Source organism: Propithecus coquereli, unplaced genomic scaffold (assembly GCF_000956105.1).
Source record: "Propithecus coquereli isolate 6110/MARCELLA unplaced genomic scaffold, Pcoq_1.0 Scaffold249, whole genome shotgun sequence".
Lineage (NCBI taxonomy): Eukaryota > Metazoa > Chordata > Mammalia > Primates > Indriidae > Propithecus > Propithecus coquereli.
Genome location: NW_012148052.1, coordinates 2,594,737 through 2,617,460, shown reverse-complemented (window position 1 = coordinate 2,617,460; position 22,724 = coordinate 2,594,737). Strand labels below are relative to the sequence as shown.

The window sequence follows — 22,724 nt, the reverse complement described above, 5'->3', positions numbered from 1 at the left end:
AGCAAGGGTGGCTTTTGGACAATGGTTTTTGTTTGTTTGGTTGTTTTTGTTGTTTTAGATCCACGAACAGACAGGAAGACAATGATGTTGATAGTCATTTTTAAGTAGTTGCCTGTTCTGTGCTATGCTGTAATCACCCCCCATAAAGTAAGCGTCAAAAAAATTCCGCTGCACAAAACTCAATGTTTTGTGAGGATTTAAGGAATGAAAGAAGAAACAAACTGCCTAGGCACCAGGCCAAACAATGTCAAAGATGCCTGTGGTCTCAAGAGAAAAGCCATGAATATGGGGGGGAGCAGGCATTCCAAGTGACAGGTGACCACAATCCTCTGAAAACTTGGGGAGGCTGTGACATCCCTTTATCCTGGGTTATTGGATTAGTGCCTTCTATTTGACCGTTGAAGGAAAATATAAGCTGGAGGACTTTGAGGTAACCACAACTCTCAGGTTACGTAAGGATGATAGGTACTGAAGTCATAGAGTTGTTGCGAGGATTATATTGGGATGATTCATGTAAAGCGCTTAGCACAGTGCCTGGTGCATAGTAAGAGCTCAGTAAATATTAGTTGTCGTTTTCCTTCACTTTCTTCCATTCCCTCCACTCTCTTGCTGCCAGGCTCCATTCATTCTTTTCCAAGGACACGCAGGGGGCGTGCCCACCCCTCCCTCCGCCCCCACCTCAAGCCCCGCCCCCCATTTCTCTCCGGATTGGTTCCTGAGAGGCGAAGCTGAGAGAAGAGCCCAGTGCCGAGCGGTGGGGGCGGGGCGCATGCGCGAGCCGAGCCGGGCGGAGGTGGAGAGGAAGAGCTGCCGGAAGTAGGCTGCGGAGGTGGTGGCCGAGCAGGCAGCAGCTGCCAGGGAAACCGAGGCGCGGGACGCACGACCCGCAGACAGGCAGGCCAGGGAGTCATTTCTGCGTCCAGCATCCAGGAGGCTCTAGGGCTCCTTTGCCTGGGCTGAGGCTCTGGTCCAGCAGCCGCCTCTGCTCTCGGGTCTTTCGCTAAGCCCGCCAGGGGGCGCCGCACTGAGGGGGCTGCAGAGTGGGGGGCGGGCGCCGCTGAGCGGACCGGGGCGCCGGGCGGGGCGGGAGGAGAGGGCTCTCCCCAGCTCAGGAGGTGCCCCTGGGCGGGGGACCCGGGGTCCTCACCACAGACTGAGGCAGGGGTTTCTGGGGGCGAGGAGGGCGCATCGCCCTCTGCCCCCGCCGGCACCCTGGCCATGACGGGCAAGTCGGTGAAGGACGTGGATCGGTACCAGGCGGTCCTGGCCAACCTGCTGCTGGAGGAAGATAACAAGTTTTGTGCGGACTGCCAGTCTAAAGGTAGCGCATCCCTCCCGACGGGGGAGGGGTCCAGCCGCCGGGCTGCACCTTGGGGGTGGTCTGTGTCGGGGAGGTTTCTGGAGCTTAGGCCGCCCAAGTCATCTTTAAATGGTAACGCGTGCTGCTCTTGCTAATTGAGCCTGCTAGGTGTTTTGCAGCTCGGGTATTTGTGTGGGGAGAGGTTTCGAGGGTGCGTGTGTGTCGGGCGGTGGGGAGGTGATGGTGGGGGAGGAAGTGGCCTGGTGTGTTCAGGTGAGGCTGTCTGTGTTTCTGGGCTCTGAATGAGCTCTGGGCCAGCTGTCAGTCCAGAGCTCGCAGCTTTCACTTGCAAAGCTGGGGATAAACTGCAGAGAGAGAAAGGAGAGAAGGAGGAGGGAGGTGAGATGGCGGAGAGGAAAACTGCTTAAATGATTTTTAAAGGTGATGATTGCTGCTGCGTGCTATTTGGTTAGCAACTCCTGTCATTTTGCAGCCTTGCTGAGATCTGACGGAGTGCTTAGGTGGCTTTCTTCTCCCTGGATGTGTGCAGTGGGAAACTGCCTTATGCAGTGACACAGTGCGGATTTCTAGACAGCCTAGCCCTGGATCGTGGAGTGCGTTTGAGGCCTAATGTATGTGTGGTGGCAGAAACTATCAGATTCTGGCTGTAGTTCATGATCCGACTGATCAGTGGAGAGAAAGGGAATTCTATGAATTTGTTGCCTCTCTGGTGATTATACTTCTAAAAGTGAAATATGATCGTTTTAAATTGTTATAATCAATTACTCTTTGTTTTCTGTGCCCTCAAAGATTCATGATTTGATATAATTAGAAGTCAGTATGATAGGAAAGCTTAATTAGTGAAATGTTGGTACTTGACATTTATAGATACAAACTTTTATAAATATTTTTTTTCCTTATTTTCTTTTTTAATTCTTTGGCATATAATTGGAGGCGTTGGGAAAATTCTTTTCCTTTTGATTGGGGAGAAACAGTTGTATTTTGAAAGCTACTGTTCATTTATTTTTGTTCATAATGCAGTGGATTTGCCAGGGTTGTTTGCCATATAGCATATTAGGCATATGACTATAAAACAAAGATTCAAATGTATTTCTGTTTATCTGAGAAATGAAGTACCTGTTTAATCAATGATTTTACTTAATTATCTTTTATTTTAGAGAAATGAGGTTATATAAGGAGAACAGGGGAATGATACATTGATTTAGACACTTAGGAGTATGTTTTAGTGACCTTTTCCAATGGAGAAATGGAATGTGCCTTTAGGAAAGCAGGTCCCCAGACTTCTTTCCTGAATTTTTGCATTAGCAAGAATTCATTTAAAAAAGCATTTTAGAATCAATTTGTGTTGAGTAGGTTAATTTCTTATAGGTTGATTCTTGTTAGATCTTGTGCTAGATCTATTAGAAGATTTGGTTTAAAATTTAGGAATGTGCTCTTGGCTTTACTCAAATTCCCTTTGTCCTCAGTTGACAGATCTTGAGTCACAGTGAAGTAACCTACTGGAGTGAGCGTTGCTACATTTGGGGAATCAGATGCCATTTTGATGATTAGTATCACCCGCTCCCCCTCATTTCTCATATTACTCTTATACTTACTCATATTCCAATAAAATGTAGCATATGGAAGAGAGAGGTTGATTCATCACTTCTTCCTCCAAATTTTCCGTTGCTTTTTATCCATAGCCTTACTGGGGATCAGGTAATGAAACACTAGATACTTCTTAATGAGAACTAGTAACTGCTGGCTTGTAAACTTTATTAACTGGTGTTGGTGGTAGAATCCTGGATCCTGAAACAATTTGTTTCCAAAAGTCAATTTTACATTTTGCTATGGTGGCTTCAGTGACTTGGCCATTGTATTAAAAATGAGATGACAATGTGTCAGTTATCTTTTATTTATGTGAAATAGGAATTTGTTGAGGCCTCAGTATATCCAGTTTGTGAATTATCTTGCCCATTCCACCCTTTCAACCCCTCTCACTCATTCCCCCCCCCCCGTTTTCTAATTTTGGTTGTCGTAACCATCATATGGATAACTATCAGATGATGGAAGGAAAAGACATTTGCATCAATAGATTAAGTTACCTGTTAGTTCTGATAAAAAATACATTTCATTGGAGGAGGAATCTAAAAACTGTTGGCTAAAGTGAGATTTGGGTTTGAGTTTATTTATCTGTGTTCCTTGTGTCCTTTCTTTAAAAATTGAGAGCTAATTGTACAGGATTATGGCGAGTGATTGCTCATCCATTAATATTCAGTCAGATGATGTAGCCTAAACTACAGACCTATGAGCAGGTATTTTTACCATGTCCTCAAATAACTCTTTGACAATGACTTTATTTTTAAAATCTTATTTAGGAATGATATTTGTTTATTAATTGACTCTTAAATATGTGGTTTAAACATCACAGTAGAGAACAAGCATGTGTTCTTTTTACTTAATAGAAGTTTTGTTGGTCCTGGGGTTTTTAACTCTCTTGAGCACAAGGCTCACCAGTTTCTGGGACTGCTAAGGCATTGGTGTGATTTCAGTGTGGGAAAGGAAACTGCTTTGGTACTGCCTTTAAAAAGAAAAAATTATCTGACTTGCTGTAGGCCCAAGATGTGGTTTCTTATCACCCAAAGCCCTCAAGTTAATGTGACCTTTAGGGCAAATTTTTGGACTGAGTAAGTAGTGGTAGAGGACAAAACTACTGAAAATTCCAGCTGTGTCAGTGGTAACTCTGGCTAGTTGAGACCGGGTTCCATTTTTGGGTATGGGTCATACTTCCCTCATACTTGGGATCATACTGGTCCAAGGTTTAGCCTCTAGCTCTGCAGTTCCAGATTTTATCAGTGTGCCTGGAATAACTGCTAAGCAACCTCTTCAGAGATTGTGGTTTAAACTAGACACTATTTCATTCACCATGAAAGGACCTACAGTCATCCCTGGGTTCTGTGGAAGAAGATTGGTTCTAGGACCGCCCCCTGTGTACCAAAATCCACGAATGCTCAAATCCCTGATATAAAATGGTGTAGTATTCGCATATAACCTATGCACATCCTCCCTTATACTTTAAATCATCTCTAGATTACTTATATTATAATACATAATGCAGTATAAGTGCTATGTAAGTAGCTGTTACACTGTGTATTGTGTAGGAAAAAGTGGCAAGAAAAAAAAGTCTGCACATGTTCAGTAAAGACACAACCATTCCATTTTTATCCGGAATATTTTTGATCCATGGTTGGTTGAACCCACAGATGTGGACCCCATAGGTTTGAAGGGCTGACTGTACCTGATGACCGATATACTTGTGTCCACTATTGGAACAGTCCTTTCTCAGTGTCCAGGTTTATGAGGAATTGAGAGCTATTTAACAGGCAAATAACTAGAATGGAAGAAATTTGATGGTCTTGAGGAATATGTATTATTCTTCAGACTGGGAAACACCGCAAAGAATGCTGGAGTCTGACAGAAACTTTGTAATAATTTTTTACTTTTCTCTTCTGCTACATCCTATCTCTGCAGTGTTTCACCTCAAATCACCTAACCACTGTCATAGCATCTCCAACTCCTACTATATATTTTTAAATTTAAATTTACTTTTTTGAAAAAGGTAGCACTTTCATATGGTTCAAAATTCAAAGATCCAAAAGGGAGTGTGTACAGTGAAAAGTCATTCTGCTGTCTCTGATCCCTTAGCCACCATTTTCCCTCCCTGGAGGTAACTACTGTTGACAATTTCTTACGTGACTTTTAAGAGATAATATATGCATACACAAACAATCACATTTAAATATATTCCTTTGCAGTGCTTTTATGCAAATAGTAACATATTACCCACAGTTCTTGACACCTGCATTTTTCAGTCAACGGTATAACATGGAGAACATTCTCCATGCACACTGAAGTGTCTTAGGCCCATAGGCACATAAAAGTTTAACTGGATGTTCCAACATCAAGTCTACAGTCTCTTCCACTATTCTGTTTCTTTGCCAGCTGAGAGGTGGGCTTATGTGTGCCTTATGAGCCTAGGACACTTTTTAAGATGTCTTCGATGAGAGCATCTGTCTTGTAAATTACTTAAGAATATCTTTCAATTTAACCAAGATAACCTGGGGATAGCCTTAGAAAATACTTGAAAGAATGAAGCTCATGAAAGTTGGGTGGTGTGCTAAAGGTCAGAAAGCAGGGTAAAGGAGTAACAGGATGTTCCAACATCAAGTCTACTTAATTTTCCTAGTTTGAAAAATCGAAGTGCCTTGTAAACTAACGTGTTACTCAGACATATGCATTATTTATTTCTACCACTGTTGATCATATTTATTTTATCTTGATTTTATTAGTTTCACTTTTGACTTTACTCCTTTAAAATACTCTGGTTACTGGAAGCCACAGTTAGAATGACTCACCCAATAATTCCCTAGCCTTTAAGCCAAAACCATTTCCTATATATGGGAGTTCTGGCATTTTTGCAAATGTACTTTATGGTACCTTGAGGATGGTCTCTGGATGTTTCCTGACTTTTCAAACTTGTGTAAAAGGTTAGACTAGGGAATTTCTTTGTGTAGAAGTTTCCTAATAGTAGTCCTAAATTTTAACTCATGCAAATTGATCTCTAGCTTTGTTTTACATTTGTTTTCCATTGATAGCTAAATCATTGATTGTTAAATATTCTTTAGAACATGAACTTTCCTATCAATTTTAAATAATAGCTTTATCTGTGGCATCTTTTGAGAAGTAAAAAAATTCCATTAGATCTAGACAACAGAAGTTCTGCTTCCATTTCTAATTGTTAAATACTGTTCTCTAGCCAAGATCAAATAATTTTTCTGGGTTTTTATAGCTAATACACCATAATTCTGACAGTCACGGTTAGATTGACACAGTTTTACTGAAAGTAATTTATCAAAGTCCTCATTAGATTATCTTTTAATACCAACATTGTTAAACCCGTTCCCTAGGAGATACTTTCCTATTTGTTCTCCTTGTCCTTTAAATAACATTTGGTGTCAGTGAGATAGTACCAAATACCAATCTTTTAGGGGCAACTCTTCGCAAGCCTGAGATCCCACAGTAGATGTATTCACTCAGAAAATATTTCTTAAACGCTCACTTTGTGTCAGACACTGTATCAGGACATATAGATTAAAAGATAGGGTCTTTGGTCTCAAATGTCTTACAGTCTAATGGGGAGGAAACAAATAAATGATGCAATGTAGTAGTTATTATTATGGCATTGTACATAGGGAGAAATAAAAGCATTGAAGAGGACAAACAAGTCTTAGGAAGTCATGGCTTCAAGGAGACAATTAGGCTGTATCTTAAATGATAAGCATGACTTTGCTATGCAAATTTAGGGGACTTTACGTTCTAGGAAGAAGAAACAATGTGAGAGCCTCTAGGGTGTGCTGTATTGTGTGTGTGTGTGTGTGTGTGTGTGTGTGTGTGTGTGTGTGTGTGAGAGAGAGAGAGAGAGAGAGAGAGAGAGAGATTGTGATTCTTTAGTATATTTTGGTTACATGTTGGGGAGCGATGAGGGCTAGAGTTTTATAGTTAGTCAGGAGCCAATAAGGTTGAAACCATAGCTCTGTAGTTGACTTGCTCTGTGGTACTGAGATTATGAATATGCACTATGCTTTAGACTCCCTGTTGTGTAAGAAACTCCTAGTATTGTAGTTGCACCTGCCACTTAAATGGAATTATAAATATTGCAGGCATGAAATGCTGTTTAATTGCTGAATAGTAAGTATTGTGCCCACAAGATCTCCACTGAAGTGTACCTTCATGGGACGTTAAATTATCTTAGAAAAGTCTAGTTAAATGCCATTAATAGATATTATGTCATTTCTGGAGCTAATGATGATGATTTTTGAGGCTGAACATGCTCTTATGCTCAAGCAGGTCATAGTTTGAATATTTGATGTGTGTTCTTCATTTCTCAGTGCTTGGGATATGTAAACAGTCTTACCTCTCAGTATACTTTTCAGCAAATCTTTTGTTTCCAGATAAATCAGAAAACCACCTTCCTTCTGAATTTTTTATCTGATGTCATTATGATATGTAGGTGGCAGCTTTCTTGGGCACAGTTGTCTATATAACTGTTCACCATATGAGTCATTGTCTGTTTTTATTCTTCTGCCTGAAAATTCCATCTTGGAAATAATGTCATGCAGTTGGTGGACTGCAGCCCTCTGCTACTTATGTACATTGCAGCTGGCTTTGTATGTTATGTTGATAGAATCTACCTGTGCCATAGAGAAGGGATAAAGTTACTTATTGAGTCAGACTCAATGCCTCCAAATGATATCCCCTGTGAAAAAGATGCCAAGCAAGAATCTGCATAAAACACACGTTTTACATTCTAAGCATACAGTGCCTAACTTTTCTTATTGTGTCTGCTTAAATCCTTATCACAGTTGTACTTCTGTTTGAGCAAGTGGCCAGTTTAAGTAGATACTAACTTTGAAGAAGTTCTGTATTGGCCCCTGGAATGTGACAGACAGTTCAGCATACCACATTGAAAAGGTAGGAACCAAGTCTATGTAGAGCAGAACACCTTAAAGTTAATTCACTTTTACCAAATTCCTCTATTGTTAAACAGTATTCCTGTATTGGTTAATTTTTAAAATCATGATTTGCCACACTTAACATGTCCACTAGAATGTAAGCTCCACGAGAGCAGGGGGGTTTGTGCCTGTTTTGTTCACTATAGTATACCCAGCACCTGGAATAGTGCTTGGCACAGACCAGGCTTTCAGTAAATATTTGTTTGAATGAATGAATTGGTTTTATCATCTATAAGTCTTTTGTTCCATATTAGAAGAAATCTCTTATATAGATTATCTGAATAATTATTTTAATTCTTAAGAAAGCTATTAATTTTCTGAAAAATGTTTTAAAATTGTTTAGAAGGCTCTGTGTCAGTCAGGGACCAGTCAGGGGAACAGAAATCACCGTTGGTTGTATAAGCAGAGGGAATTTAATATACAGAATAGGTTACACAGCTGATGTAAGAGCCAAGAAGCTAAACATGGGCTGGTGTGGCACCCCAGAGATTAGCAATGCCTGGGAGCTACTACGCCACTAAGGAAAATAGAAGGTATAGATGCTAGTGTCGCCAAGCCCTAGAAGCCTGAGCTGTCTGGTATGAGATAGAAGCATGGAAAGAGGAGCTGCTTCATGGCAGCTGGAACCCAGTTTGAGTAAGAGAGAGAGAGCGTGTTACCCTGGCTTCTCGCAGCTCCTACCTCTTATCCTCACCAATGCCTCCCGTTGACAGAACTTATCCAGAAATCAGTGGGCAAAGGAACCTGGGAGATGTAGTTCCCTGTGATAGAGCAGAGCAAGGAAAGGTAGGTTCCCAGCATGAAAAGGCAAGGACATAATGGCACTTCTCTACCATGTAATTCTTTCTCGTTACAGTATTCAAATTACTTTGGATGAGAGATAAGAAGGGTTTTTAGACAGATACAACCTCGAATGCTTATAGAGGATCTTGACTGTTGCTGAAACAACAATTAGTCCCAGGAAGTAATGTAACCACTTAGTCATAGCCTGTATAATTAGGGTGTGTGACTAGCAAATTGGCTTCTCTTGAATCTGTATTTGAGTATTGGTCACTGCCAGAAGTGTTTTATCGTTTGATTACTCAGAAAATAAGTTCCCACCCTGTCAATTCTAGGAAGGCTTAGATACGGCATATCTACATTGAGCTGTCTCAACTACAACTGAATGACTTGAGTTGGTAACACAGAAGATGTATAGAGAGAATTTTGAAATCTGTAGTCTTAAAACATGGGATAGCTTAGTCTTTTCTTGATCATTAAGGTAATCTCAGTGGGCCTATTTTTCCTTGTGCCACCCATCGTTTTAACTAGTCATATTGGTTGAGTTTGTTCCCCCCCCACCCAACTTGAGATAGGTTAGGACTGGGTGAGGGAGGTGAGATCACTGGATCTAGTTTCTTCTACTCTGAACCTGAAAAGTATTTTGTCTTGTAAGGAATGTTGCTGCTGCTCCATTTTAAGTCAAAGCTTCCCAAGCTATTGCTGCTAGTTTTCTTCTTGATTATAGGAGTGTTTAGTGCGTTACATGATACAAGTTCAGCACTCTCTGGTAGTGCTTTTTTTGTCAATCAGGTCACCTGCATTTGGGCCCTTGCTACATTGATGGAATTAGTGGAACTAGGCCAGCAGACGTTTTCCGTGTAGTGTGAGTGTATTTGCTTTTAGGCTGCTACTTCTCACAGAAGCCACAGGTAAAGGACTCTCATTGTTTGAATAAAGTTACTAACTGTAAAAATTGCATATTGCTTTTCTCTTTTTTCCAAAAAAATTAATTTCTTTTTGGCAGGTATTGCTATAATTCATAGATGTAATTAAAACGTAACTTGGTATTTTAAAAAGCATTATCAGACTGCTTTCCAGAGTACCGGTTCTTTTCAGCCAGTCCGTTTCAACTTAAAAGGTACATCTATGCATTTTTGAAGCCTCATGTTTAATAAATATAATATTTCGCGACTGTATTTGACTCTTCCCTTTCCCAAACTTTCTCCTTCCCTACCCCACTCTTCTGGATCCTGTATTTCCCCACAGGCTTTGTGAATGCTGGTCCATTGATGGCTGAACTGCAGGTCTCTCCCCAGTGGAAAACCCCAGAGATGAGTCAAATCTGCCTTCAGCTGTGGCCATCCATCAGCGTAAGGTTGCCCTGGTGGTTGTCTTCAGTTTGTCCAACGCTCCCCTTACTCCCATCCTCCTTCATGTGTGGCGGAAACTTGCCCTGGAATTATGCCTTTGTAATATGTCACTGGGTAGTGGTAGGATTTTATTATTGCTGCTTCGTTTTCAATTAATGTTAAGTGATTCTTTGACAATTTTTGTTGACCATAGCCTTCTTTTCCCTTCAATTTGTATATTTCCTATAGGTTTTCTGGTTTGCTTTCAAATAGATATAGAATACAGTTTAAGTTCTGGATTTCATAAACCCGCTTAGATTATACTTTGTTGGTTTCTTTTTAAAATTTTAAGTCGAAACTTTCAAAAAGAAATATCTTAATCCAAAACGTCAAGAACTGGATCCCTCGGGCTTCGTGTCATTTCTCCTTACCCAAAAACCAAATGTGTAATGCTCTCATTTTATGATGTATTAAAAATAGTGAAGCAAATGCAAGAGAGAGACCTACTCTCAGTTGTAATAATAAGCCTGTCCCTGCATAGTGGTTTGAGCAAACAGAGCACTTTTCTTTTTGCTTTTTCAAATAGCCATGCTGTCTTTTGCAGCAGTTGCTAGTGATGGAAAGACCATAAATCCCCAAGCTTTTACCACAGAGCTTACATCTTTAGATGTGGGTTTACGTGTTAATCCTCCAATGTTACTTCACCTCATTGGCCTGAAGGGCACACGCAGAACATTTTGTTATTTAACTTCCTCTTTTCTTGTCTTACTGGAAGTCCCCGAATGTGTAGATTTAGAAATGAGTTCTCTAGTGTGTCTAGCTTTGAGTTAAAGATATTCGTCTTAATATTGGTTAGGATGTTGTTTTTGTTCTTATGCCTTTGAAAAATAATTTCTTATAGAATTTTCTGTGTGAGCTGGTGACACATGCTATAGTATAAGCTCACGTGGAGAGAGGCATCGGTGCCTTTTTGTTGTTGATACTTTACTACTCGAGTTATAACTGACACCAACCCTCTGAGGAGAAATAGGAAGGAAACTTCCTGGTCTTACCATGATACTTTTGCTCAAAATAGCTGTAAACAGCAGAGCTAATGGAAACCAATTTGAGTGTGACAGCTGATTTGAGAAAGAAAGAATTAAAAGATTCAGGCTCTTCTGCTATGTTGAAAGCATTTTCACTGAAAGAATATCTGTTTGGAACACAGGTTTGACTTTGTCTTTCTGAAAGTAGGCATGAAGTGTTTGGTTAAAGGAACTATTGCAGACGGAAGAGAAATTTAAGAAAAGGTCTTTCTCACAGTGTGACTGCTGAATTAACATCCGCAGCTTGTATGAGAGAGAAAGGAAGCTTCGTTAAATGTAGCATTGGAATCAGAAGACTCCAGCTTAGCTCCTCTGCCCATTCTGACTTTGTTCTGAGCGTAGTCTGAACAGGAGCAGCCTGACGCGAGTGACTCAAGTCAAGGGGCCATATTATGGGCAGACTAAAAATAAGTCCCAGTTTCATTAGACTTCTCATGCATTTAAGGAAAAAAAAAGATTTGTTGCCATAGGAACAGACTCCCAGACCAGTTGTTTTTTGTCTTGTATCTCCCAGGGAGATGGGGAAGTAGGAGGGTCCTTGTGCTTACAATCTAAACATCATTAAATGCTGTTTTCTAAAAAAGAAAAAATTTCATCTTTTCTGATTATGAAAGTTATTTATATTTATGATAAAAATCATTGGAAAAAATGAAGAAATGTAATGATGTAGAAGATATTTCCCATAATCTTATCACTCATTATTTACTTGAGCTTATACCATGATTTTATATTGTCGTTTTGCTTACCATTTATCATAAGCTTATTTCATGACATTAAAAACATTTAAATACCTTTATTATAGTCCATCATTGGAATATGTCATTATTTACTTAACTCTTGCCCCCAATTGTTGGATATTTGAGTTTTCAGTTTTTCAGTATTACAAATAATGATGCAATGTAGATTTTTATGGTGCTGTTAGATTGATGAATTATTTATGTGTTCAGATTTGAGTAGTTGTTTGGGCCCTCTAATTTTAAAAAGTTGTCAAGGGGGTCCTCTGGGTTGAGCCTGTATAGAGACGGCTTTGCAGTAGGGGCTGTCATTCCAACTGCTTTGTTGCTGCAAACGTCTGTTGAGGCAACGAGTAGAGAGCTGGGAGAACCCTGGCTTGACCATAAGGAACAGCTTTAGGGTCATATCACAGCAAGATGGGCACTTGTGTGGAAATATTTTTGTGCCATTGAATAACTTCTTAGGTTGTTCATACAGTCCTCCTTCACTCATTCAGTCCACTGGGAAGGTAGTTTAGAGGCCCTACATTAAGAGAAACAGGATAATATCTACTGCATTTTTTTTAATAAGGGGCTCTCCTTAGACTGTAAATGAGGACAGGGACTGTGTCTTCATGTATATGTGTACACCTCATGCACAGTGTCTGGTGCATAGTGTCTGTGTCCCCATCATGAACAGCATTATTCTGTTAATGTCTGCTCAGATCCTATTCTTTTTTTGTTTTGTTTTTTGACAGTCACATTTGTACTGTTAACTCAGACATTTGAAGATCTGTGACAGTTCAATAAGCTAAGCAGGTGAATTTCATGGTTGCTTTGTGGTAATTGCTTCTTTGTTGCCATTTCACTTGCATGCTTCTGGCACCTGTGCTGCTTTGAAAGCTGGAGCCAGTCACGAAGCTAATCCTCTGCCCTCTCGGTAGGAGGCTTGGTGTGACACATCATCTTGGAAAACATGTAGCCTGGAGCGTGAAACGGGAGGCTGAAGTAGCAGTCCTGTAGCCCTTTGTGGGATGGGAGTAAATATTTAGACACTGTTCTCAGGTGCGATAAACATTAATAATAACCTTGCAGCAGTTTTAGAAACTCTCTTTGTAGGTTTATTTAATTTGAAGAGCCTTACTTTGGCTCTTTTGAAGTTGTGATTTTTTTTCCTAGAGACCTCCCCTGGGTTTCTCTGCATAATGTTCCCTTTGCAGGATCTTTCTATCCACGTGGCTGGCATCTTTGCCCCACCCTCTTGTGCCACACCTTTTGACCGCCACCTCATTATACTAAGTTCTGAAACACCTAGGTTTTGAAACATTGTGGTGAATGTTTTCTTTTTGAAAGGGCAAATCTCTACTCTTTGCTCTCCTCCCTTAAGCCAGGGCTGTTTTGATGACTAACGTTCAGCATGCCATTGTACTAACCATCTGTACTTTGATCCCAGAATTCATGTCTGTTCTGTTTGTTTAGAAATGAAAGTTCTCTAGCTTGTTTGGATATAGTTGTGATTCCATTACACTGGCACTGATTTTCTGTCTGTTTGCCATTGGTTGGGACTCCCCCAGTGTGTTAGGAAAGCTGCTGCACTGCATTGCGGAGAGTTCACGTGTTCATGGTCTTGCACAAGGGCTCATTTGCTGACTGAGAAGGTTTTGTGTAGAACCTCTGCCTGGGTGAAAGGCATGAGCTTTCTTGGAAACAGCTGAAAAACATTTTCTGCCTGGCCACTTGGTCTTGAGCTGTAGAATGTTACACTCTTCTCTCCTTCTGGACTTGTTTTTGAGGAAGAGAATTATGAATGGGAATAAGTCTTCACTCACAGTCTCAGATGTCGGACTTCCTAACAATAGAGGGTAAATTGTATGTTGCAATAAAAAAGAAAAACACCTAAAGAACAAGATATCAATTTGTCTGACCATTACTGCGCATTTAATCTGCAATGTATAACACATTTGAGGTATGTAAAAATACTACTGTCAGTCCAGCTGATCGTTTCTTGTGTGAACTTGGGCAGATGACCTGGGCCTTAGGTTTTCCCACTGTGCTTGAACTAGATAATCTCTAAGGTTCTTTCCAATGTCAGAATTCTATATTCTAAATGCTTATTTGTTACAGAACAAGAGAAGAGGCCTTTCCACAAAATCAGCATATTCTTATATCTCACCCCCTTCAAACAAATGACTTAAAAATGGTTCCTCTAGAGCAGGATTTCTCAACCTCAGCACTGTTGACATTTTGGATAATTCCTTGTGGAGGTTGTCATGTGCATTTTAGGATGTATAGCAGCATTCTTAGCCAGTTGTGACAACCGAAAATGTCTCCAGATATCGACATTGCACCTTGAGGGGAGATTGCTTTGGTTGGGAGCCATTTGTCTAGGGGTAGAAGGGTGGGACTATTTGAATGTGGGCTATTTTTAATATCAATTTTCATATTGTTCCTCTACTGCGTATTACCTTTTTAATCAGCAAGCGTGTATTAAGTGCTTACTATAGGCAGGTGAATGCCAGCACTTGATTATGAGGGAATTTAAAGATACTATGTCAAGTTTTGAAATATTGGGTCTGCCTGGCCGACTTTGAAATGACTGCCCAGCTATAGCTCATCAGTCGCTCCCTACATACTTACTTGCCCTGTCCTGCTGTTAGCTGTTGGTTGAGGTAGTGATTGAAATGTGTGAAAACGTTTGCTTGCAAAGGCTGTCTAGGAAGCCCCTGGGTTTGTGAATGATGGATCAGAACTGGGTCTTGAGCATCCAGAATCTAGTATTATGGCAGCTACGCAGGGGAAGGAATCAGTCCCTGGTCAGTATGAAGGGGTCGGGAATCTATCCTAGGGATGGAGGATGAAGAGCAATCTCATCAGACAGTGGCCATATCGTCCTTCTTTAGTAACTTCTTCTAAACATAGGCATTCCCCCAGTGGGCAGGCTCACTGGCAGCTTCAGTATTTTTTTGAGTATGTGAGTAGATGCTGGTTGTTGTAATGAGGAAGTTAAGGCTTTAACCGAAAGCAACCTAAAAATGTAAAGAACTGAATGTCTCAGGAGATGAAGACAGTAACTTCTGGAGAAGCAAGTTTGCATCTGTTATCTGAAGTGAGGTCATGAGTACTAGGAAATTATTTTAATTATAATGTCAAATTTTGAAATATCAGATCCACCTGGCTGACTTTGAAATGATGACCCAGCTGTTAGCTCAGCAATCCCTCCCTACACACCTACTCCCCCCAGCCTGTAGTTAGCCATTGAAGTAGTGATTGAAGTGCATTAGATTTCTCAGGAAATCTAATTTTTGTACTTGTTATGTTTGCTATGAAATGTCAGGTTAGATTGAATAACTTTGCATTTGCTCCCAGTGCCCCCAGTTTTCCTCATCTGGTTTAAATCCACATTTTTCACTGAGTCAGGTGCAGAATGGTGTTGCTTGCGGTAGGGTTCCGTGAGCATCCTTGCTGTGATGCTCTGGGATCCCAAAGCCATGATTCAGACACTTCAGCCTGTGTCGGTCCCAATCCTTGGGTCCTGGCAGGCTCTGTGTTCCATTCCAGCTGAGCCTTTGCTGGAGCGATTGCCTACATGGAGTCTTCAAGCCAAACAATTGTTTGTACTGAGATGGTCTCACTCTTTGGCTCCTAATGAAATAATCTCCTTCCTGCCCCCAATGAAAGCAGCTATTTTTTGTTTCCTCCCTCCCCTTTCAGAGAAGCCATGTCTCAGCCACCACTCTTCTAGCTTATTCATAAATGCTTTAAGCAGGGTCTTTGTGTAGAGGAAATTGGCTAGAGCTGAAATATCATAGGCTAACCAGGAGATGAGGAACATTGACACCCTTTCCTCTGACTTTCTATGTAGGATATTTAAATTTCCTTTGTGTGATTTTCTATAGTAAGCAATCTAAAACTTAAATCCACATAAGAGAAATAGTCATACTAGGTTTTTTAAACATATACTGAATTAGGCAGTTTTGTTACCTACAGGAGCTCATAAAAATAAACAACAACAAAAAAATAAAGCCTAACGACGGAGCAGACATAGATGAGTGAGTGCCGCAGGACAGGCAACAAAGTACTGTGGGAGTTGGAATGGGAAAGAGAAAAGGCTTCATGGAGAAAGTGGGCAGAGCAAGATTTTCACAAAAAGATGTTTTGCAGATAGAGGGAATAGGCCCTGTAAAGCTATTTGGGAGAGATCTTAAGTTGATCAGGAAAATGTAAGTAGTTCTTCAAGCCTTTTTCAGGGAACATTTAACAGCATCAGTGAGTTTCTTCCAATTGACTTCTGGGATAGATAGTCTAGGTGCTCTCCGTTTTCTGAGTCACCCTTTGTCAAATTCCAAGTTGCCATTATCCATGTAATTGGCTCTAAAGAGAGCAGACAAGTTCATCTCTCCAGCACAATTTCAGTCATAGATTTGTAGCTGGCTTTCTTTATCATTTACAACCTAATTCCTTCATGTATTTGCTTTATCAAACATTTTTTTGTTCAGGTTCCAGGACTCTTTGTTTCCATCCGGAGGTTTATGGTGAACACAATTCTAGGCTTTTCTGAAGATGAGTGTTTCAACCACACCATCCATTATTTCCCTCAGAAGTTGTTCTCCATTCTTCTGAGATGCTTTTAGGGTGTTTTGGGTGCCAATCACTTGAGATCGGAGGGATTTTGATGCTTCTTCAAATGACCAGGTCTGTCCTTGAAGGTGAGCCATCATCATTTCACTCCACGAAATGAAAGTTTAGAGGCCTCACCTTTGTTCTTTTTTGAGAAAGGCTACTGTGTCCTCAAGTGAAGAGATGGACCTGTTCAGATTTTTATCAAGTTTTGCCACACTCAGTATTTATAACATCAGAGGACTGGTCTCCACTGGAGGCAACTGGAGGGCTTCATTGGTTTGTGTAATCAGTCAGTCTCACTGTCTTTATGAGATTCTTCAACACCAGCAGAAAATCTTTTGGCTAGCTCTTTTTCCCTCCTTAAAATATATTGGCTCTTGGCCGGGGGCGGTGGCTCACGCCTGTAATCCTAGCACTCTGGGAGGCCGAGTCGGGCGGATTGTTTGAGCTCAGGAGTTCGAAACCAGCCTGAGCAAGAGCAAGACCCCGTCTGTACTAAAAATAGAAAGAAATTAATCAGACAACTAAAAATATATAGAAAAAATTAGCCAGGCATGTTGGCGCATGCCTGTAGTCCCAGCTACTCGGGAGGCTGAGGCAGAAGGATCACTTGAGCCCAGGAGTGTGAGGTTGCTGTGAGCTAGGCTGACGCCACGGCACTCACTCTAGCCCGGGCAAAAAGAGTGAGACTCTGTCTCAAAAAAAAAAATATTGGCTCTTTACTATAAAAACAATCATAGCAGTACATACTGGAATCTCCCAGGGAAACCCCAAAAGAGTTATGCCTTGTCTCACCCTTTCAGATAGCACCACCAAGAGCATTGCATGGCTGCTTCAGGACCAGCTGGAAGGACATTAAAAATTTTTTTATTAAGGTATTATTGGCAAATGAAAATTGTATATATTGTAGTATAAAATGTGATGTTTTGATATATGTATATGTAGATTTCTGTGGCAATCAGAAGGCCCTCTGTATCCTATCCCCTATCCTCTGGGTCTCTGTGGGTAAGATTCGCTCTCCTAGGTTTTTCTGTGTGGCAGGAACATGGCAGCTGAATCTACACACAGTTTTGAGGGGAAGTGATGTCATTGTTGGTGTATGGAAATGAGGAGTAATAACAATTGATAGTAGAAAGGCCCAGATCATGGAAGAATTTAAGGCACACTTAGAAGTTTGGAGTTCAGGCGACAGTGGTGGTGGTATTCGGGGGGCGGGGGGGTCCAGTTACATGTCTTTGAATGGGAGGATGACATCATCAGAACATACATTGGCAGAATGTCCTTTTCAGAGCCAACAAAAAGTCCAAACTAGGACCCTGTCCTTTCCCTCCTGAAGTCTTCTGGGGAATAGAGTTGAATAATAGTGGTACATGTTGGTTGATTTGATAGTTCTTTAATCCCAGAAACATCACCTAAGTATACACTGGTTACCATCCACTGCTGGGAGAGACAGAAAGGAAGAGTCACAGCCAAACCACAGTAAATTTCTACCTACTAATAATAAACCAGGGAAGTAAGATTGATGTGGAGCTAAATTTACTGAAAATGAATTGCCCTCCCTTCAGTCATTTTGGAGTTGTTTAATGAACTTTAGAAGTACAGTTACTATCTTTTAGATGAGGTAGATTTTAGAGATAATCTAACCTATTAATAGTTAAGGAAATTGGGTCTCAGAGAACTGAATTGACTTGCCTCTTGTCACTCAGCTAATCAGTGCCACCGCTTAGATAATCCATATCTTTAGCTCTACAGATAGCAGGGGCAAGTTAAGTAAAATGAGAAAGAAGAAGAATGTCTCCTTTCTTTCTTCTACCAGACCTTGTTCTGCTTTCCTCTTGATTCCTAGTGCTACAGGCTATACTGTTCTTTGAGAAAAGCCGTTTTAAGTTAACTGCTGAAATAGGTTTAGATACAGATCAACTAATCCAGGGGCGGGGAACCCACGGCCTTAAGGCCACATGTAGCTCCCTAAGTCTTTAAGTGCGGTCTTTTGACTGAATCCAAATTTTACAAAACAAATCCTTTTATTTCTATTAATACATTTTTGTTCATCTTTTATATTTTTACTTTAATTTTAAAATGAACATATTTAAATTACCAAAGAATAAAACAAGTTTCAATGAATTAATCCTCCCAGATTGACTGGCACAATTAGAACATTAGTAAGCCATAAAGGCTAAATTAACAACTGCTACGCTCATGATTTAGTTCTGACATCCCCCGCCTGACTGGTGCCACTAATTCACAAGGCTGGTTGGTGAGAGTTTATGGGGATCGAGTACACCAGTCTGTTATCAGCTTTTGACGGTGGTGCACTCTTTTTCTGTTTGAAGTGGAATCTGTGAATAGTTGCACAGCTCGACAATATTTTTTAATTCTGTCTGCTTAACAGCCCATCATGTCAAAGAACACCAAGAAAACACTGAAGAAAGAAAATATTTTTTAATGAGGATTGGGAATTGCAATATCATCTTGTTTCTGCTAAAGATAAGATGATTCGCTTGTTTTGTGATACTGCAAAATCAACATTAAAGAAATTCAATGCTCATCAGCATAATAACACTCAGAAGGACCACAAATATTTTAAATTAGAGGAAGAGCCATGAAAGGTTGTATTGCAGAAATTAAAAGGTTAAAAGCAAAAGCAATGACAGTTATTTCAAGCAGCAATAAGGCCTGGAAATAATGCCACTGAAGCAACTTATAAAGTAGCTTATATACTCAGGGAAAGAAGGGAAGCCATTCAGTGATGTAGAAATTGTGAAAGAATACATTGTCAAAGTTGTAGGATGCTTAGACACCAATAACGTTTCAAAGTACAAACAACTGCCTCTTTCAAGGAGAACCATAACTGATCAGCAGCATGAATTAGCCTTCAACTTAACAGAACAACTTCATGCAGCATTTCAAAAGGAAAATATATATTATTCAGTCGCTTTGGATAAATCAACAGATACTACTGACTTGGTGCAGGTTTTATACTTCATTTGGGTCATAACAGAAGATTTTCTTTGCTACAAAGAGTTACTCGCTTTGGACACTCCTGTGAACAGAACACGGGGCATAGATATCTTTAACAGCTTTCAGGGTAAATGTCATGAAGTTGGACTGAATTCGGTAAGTTTAGTGAGTGTATGTACAGATGGAAAACATGACAGGAAACCATGAAGGGTTTATTGCACAGATAAAAAGTGTTAGCAGATCTAGATGCTCTCATTTCTTTTCATTGTATCTTGCATCAGCAAAATATGCTAAAGCTATTATTTTAAGTGACACTTTGCAACAAATTATAAGTATTGTTAACTATATTCATGCAAATGCAACATAGCATCTTCAGTTTTGTAACATGCTAAAGTTGAACCATGAAGTATTCAGTATGGATTTGCTGTATCATTCTAACATGAGTTGGCTATGGCAGGGACAGGTGTTAGCGAAAATTTTCTTTCTGTGAGAACAGTTAGTTAAATTTTATGAAGAACAGAATCAGCAATGTGAATTATTGAAAGAAGATTTCTATAGGAATGCAGCATTTCTGTGTGATATCATGTCAAATCAAAACGATTTGAATATTTCTTTGCAAGGTAAAACTGAGTCTGTTTATGATACATGGCAAAAAAATCCAAGCATTTTGAAAAAAGCTGTCTTTTTTCAAAACTTTTCTTCTTCAAAAGGAAATTTCAGATGAAGATATTGCCCAGTTAGCAAAGGTCGTTGATGAGCAGAGTGATATATGCAAACCATTTGAAAAATATGCAGCTGTTCTAGACCTATTAATTGGAGAATACAATGGAAGTTTCACTGACTTTGAGAATCATGCCATCACATTCAAATTAGTATTTCAGCCTCACCTAGTTGATATCACCAAGGCACCCAAAGAACTACAAATGAGATTGATTATGCTCTCAGTAGATGACATTTTAAAGTTACCGTTTAATGCTAAGAAAGATCTAATTGAAATATGGAAAAATGCAGTAGAATACTCATGCTTTTGGCAACGTGCCCAAAAAATGCTTTCTTGCTTTTCTACCACTTATTGCTGCGAATGTACGTTCTGCTACCCAACCCAAATCAAGATGCCCTTAAGGTCACAAATGACTGATGTCCATCTAGAGGATCAACTGAAACTGCGGACCTCCATGCTGCAACTAAACATTCAGATGCTTTCCAACAAAAAGCAGACACAACAAAGTCACTAAAATGTTAGTTAGCTTTAAAATTAACAAATAGTTTTCATTTTTTGAAATTATTAAGTACATCATAGTTGGATTTTTACAAAACAATGTAAATTTTTAAGTATATCTAATTGAAGTCTCTTGAATGTGGCCTTATTTGATTACAGCTAAATTAATGTAGCCTTCCAACATGAAAAGGTTCCCACCCCTGGACTGATCATTTCATCAGTGAGGATTCAGCAGTACTCTACTGCACTAACCTTCTTTTTCTGGATACCTGCTAGGAAGATAATACTGTTTTGGTTCATCTCCACTGATATAGCAATCTAATTGCTACATCTGCTCTATCATTTATCTCTGGGATTAAGTTGGCTCAGCTGGCTTATATTTTGGTTGGTTGAGTATATGAGTATCTGCTCTCTTCTGCTAATATCACCAAATCTCCATCTTTATCTTGCTTACTTTGATATTATGTATAAATGTTGGAGGAGTAAAAAGCAGCACCAGGAAATCAAAGTGGTGGGAAGACAGATTAGTAGGACTCAGTCTAAGGAAGCCCTCTCTAATAATCAGTGCCATCTAATGGTAGAAAAGACTACTTTTTGAAATGGTGCATAATTGACTTAGCAATGAATGAGCCAGGTGGTCACCCATAGAAGGATATCCTGCATTCATTGAGAGATTGGACCCACTCTAAGGTTCTTTTCACCTCTGATTTTCTAATTTTAAATTCCTTGGTATAGTATTTACCTTTATTCTTTAATCAATCTCAGAAATGTTTTGATTTATTTTGTGTCAACCATTTAAAAAGCTTAACTTTTGCTCTTTTTTCACGTGTATGAATATGCACAGTATCTCTTTTTGACAAATGAAAACAACATTCTTGCAAGATGGCCCGGATGGAAAGGAACCTCTCTTGCAGAGCTAGCATTCTGAAAGCAGAGGTTGATTGAGTAAGCCTTTATTTTGGTCTCATGGTTCCTTAAAATGTTTGTACTTAGAGAAGTTACTTTGAAATAGGCAAGTAGATGGATTCTCTTTTGTATAGATGAAAATAGGATGGTAGCTGGGTGCGCTGGGGTGCTATGGCTTATGCCTGTAATCCCAGCACTTTAGGAGGTTGAGGTGGGAGTTGAGGCCAGGAGTTTGAGACCAGCCTGGGCAACATCAAGACTCCATCTCTACAAAAATTTTTTTAAAAATTAGCCGAGCATAGTAGTATATACCTATAGTCAGTCCTAGCTACTTGAGAAGCTGAGGCTAAAAGTTGCTTGAACCCAGGAGTTTGGGGTTGCAGTGAGCTAGGATCCTGCTGATGCATTCCAGCCAGGGCAACAGAGCAAGATCCTGTCTCAGGAAAAAAAAAAAAAAAAAAGAAGGTAAACATACCCCTCAACAGCCCTACTTAATTTTTCCAACATCGTACTGGTATTTCTGTATATTATTATTCTTAGTAGTCAATCAGAGAACAGGGATATAAAGAGTGGAACTGAGGTAATTGGCATTAGATTTGTTCTTAAAACCAATACTGCTGCTTTTTTACTTTGACTTCCAAATTTTGTGTCAGGGTTAATGACAGTTAAAGAGAATTAACTTCTACTTTAAAATCAGAGTTTGTTGATTTAAGTTTTTCCTTATGTGTTTATCACATTTAAACCATTTTTCATTGCCCATCCCGGGCTCCATGACCTGAATTTTGTTCAGTGTTTTAAGTTCATTAAGACCTAACATCTTCATAAATTGATCATTTATTTCATTTTACATTCTCAGAACCACTGAATATTAACCCAGAAGGGGGACCTCAAAATTGCCTGCAAATCATCTACTAGAACCGTAGTAGTAGGAAGAGTCTTAGGGCCCATCGTTCACCCAGCTCACCATGTGGGGATCATTTCTCTATCATTCCTGAGAGTTGACTGCTGAGCCTCTGCTTGAACACTGCATTTTATTGTTTCGGGATATGCCGCATTTGTTTTCACACAATCTTAATTGTTAGAAATTTCTTCCCCACAGTGTGCTAAAATCAACTTTGACTCATTGATGCCAGTTCTGCCTTTGAAACCTCCCCAAAGTAACCTGATCCCTTTTCTGTGTGATAGCTTAGTTTCTAAGGTGTTTGAAAACTTCTCCCTTCATTTTGCAAAACAGGAA

The 22,724-nt window shown here is 39.9% G+C and overlaps 1 protein-coding gene across 1 annotated transcript in view; it reads left to right on the top strand.

Moving 5' to 3' along the window:
- Positions 1-775: 775 nt before the first annotated feature.
- SMAP2 (small ArfGAP2) overlaps positions 776-22,724 on the top strand; it is a 45,789-nt gene continuing 23,840 nt past the window's right edge. The window contains exon 1 of the mRNA XM_012646758.1: positions 776-1,321. Coding sequence (XP_012502212.1) covers positions 1,219-1,321 — 103 coding nt within the window. The 5' untranslated portion in view covers positions 776-1,218. The remainder of the gene's footprint in view (positions 1,322-22,724) is intronic.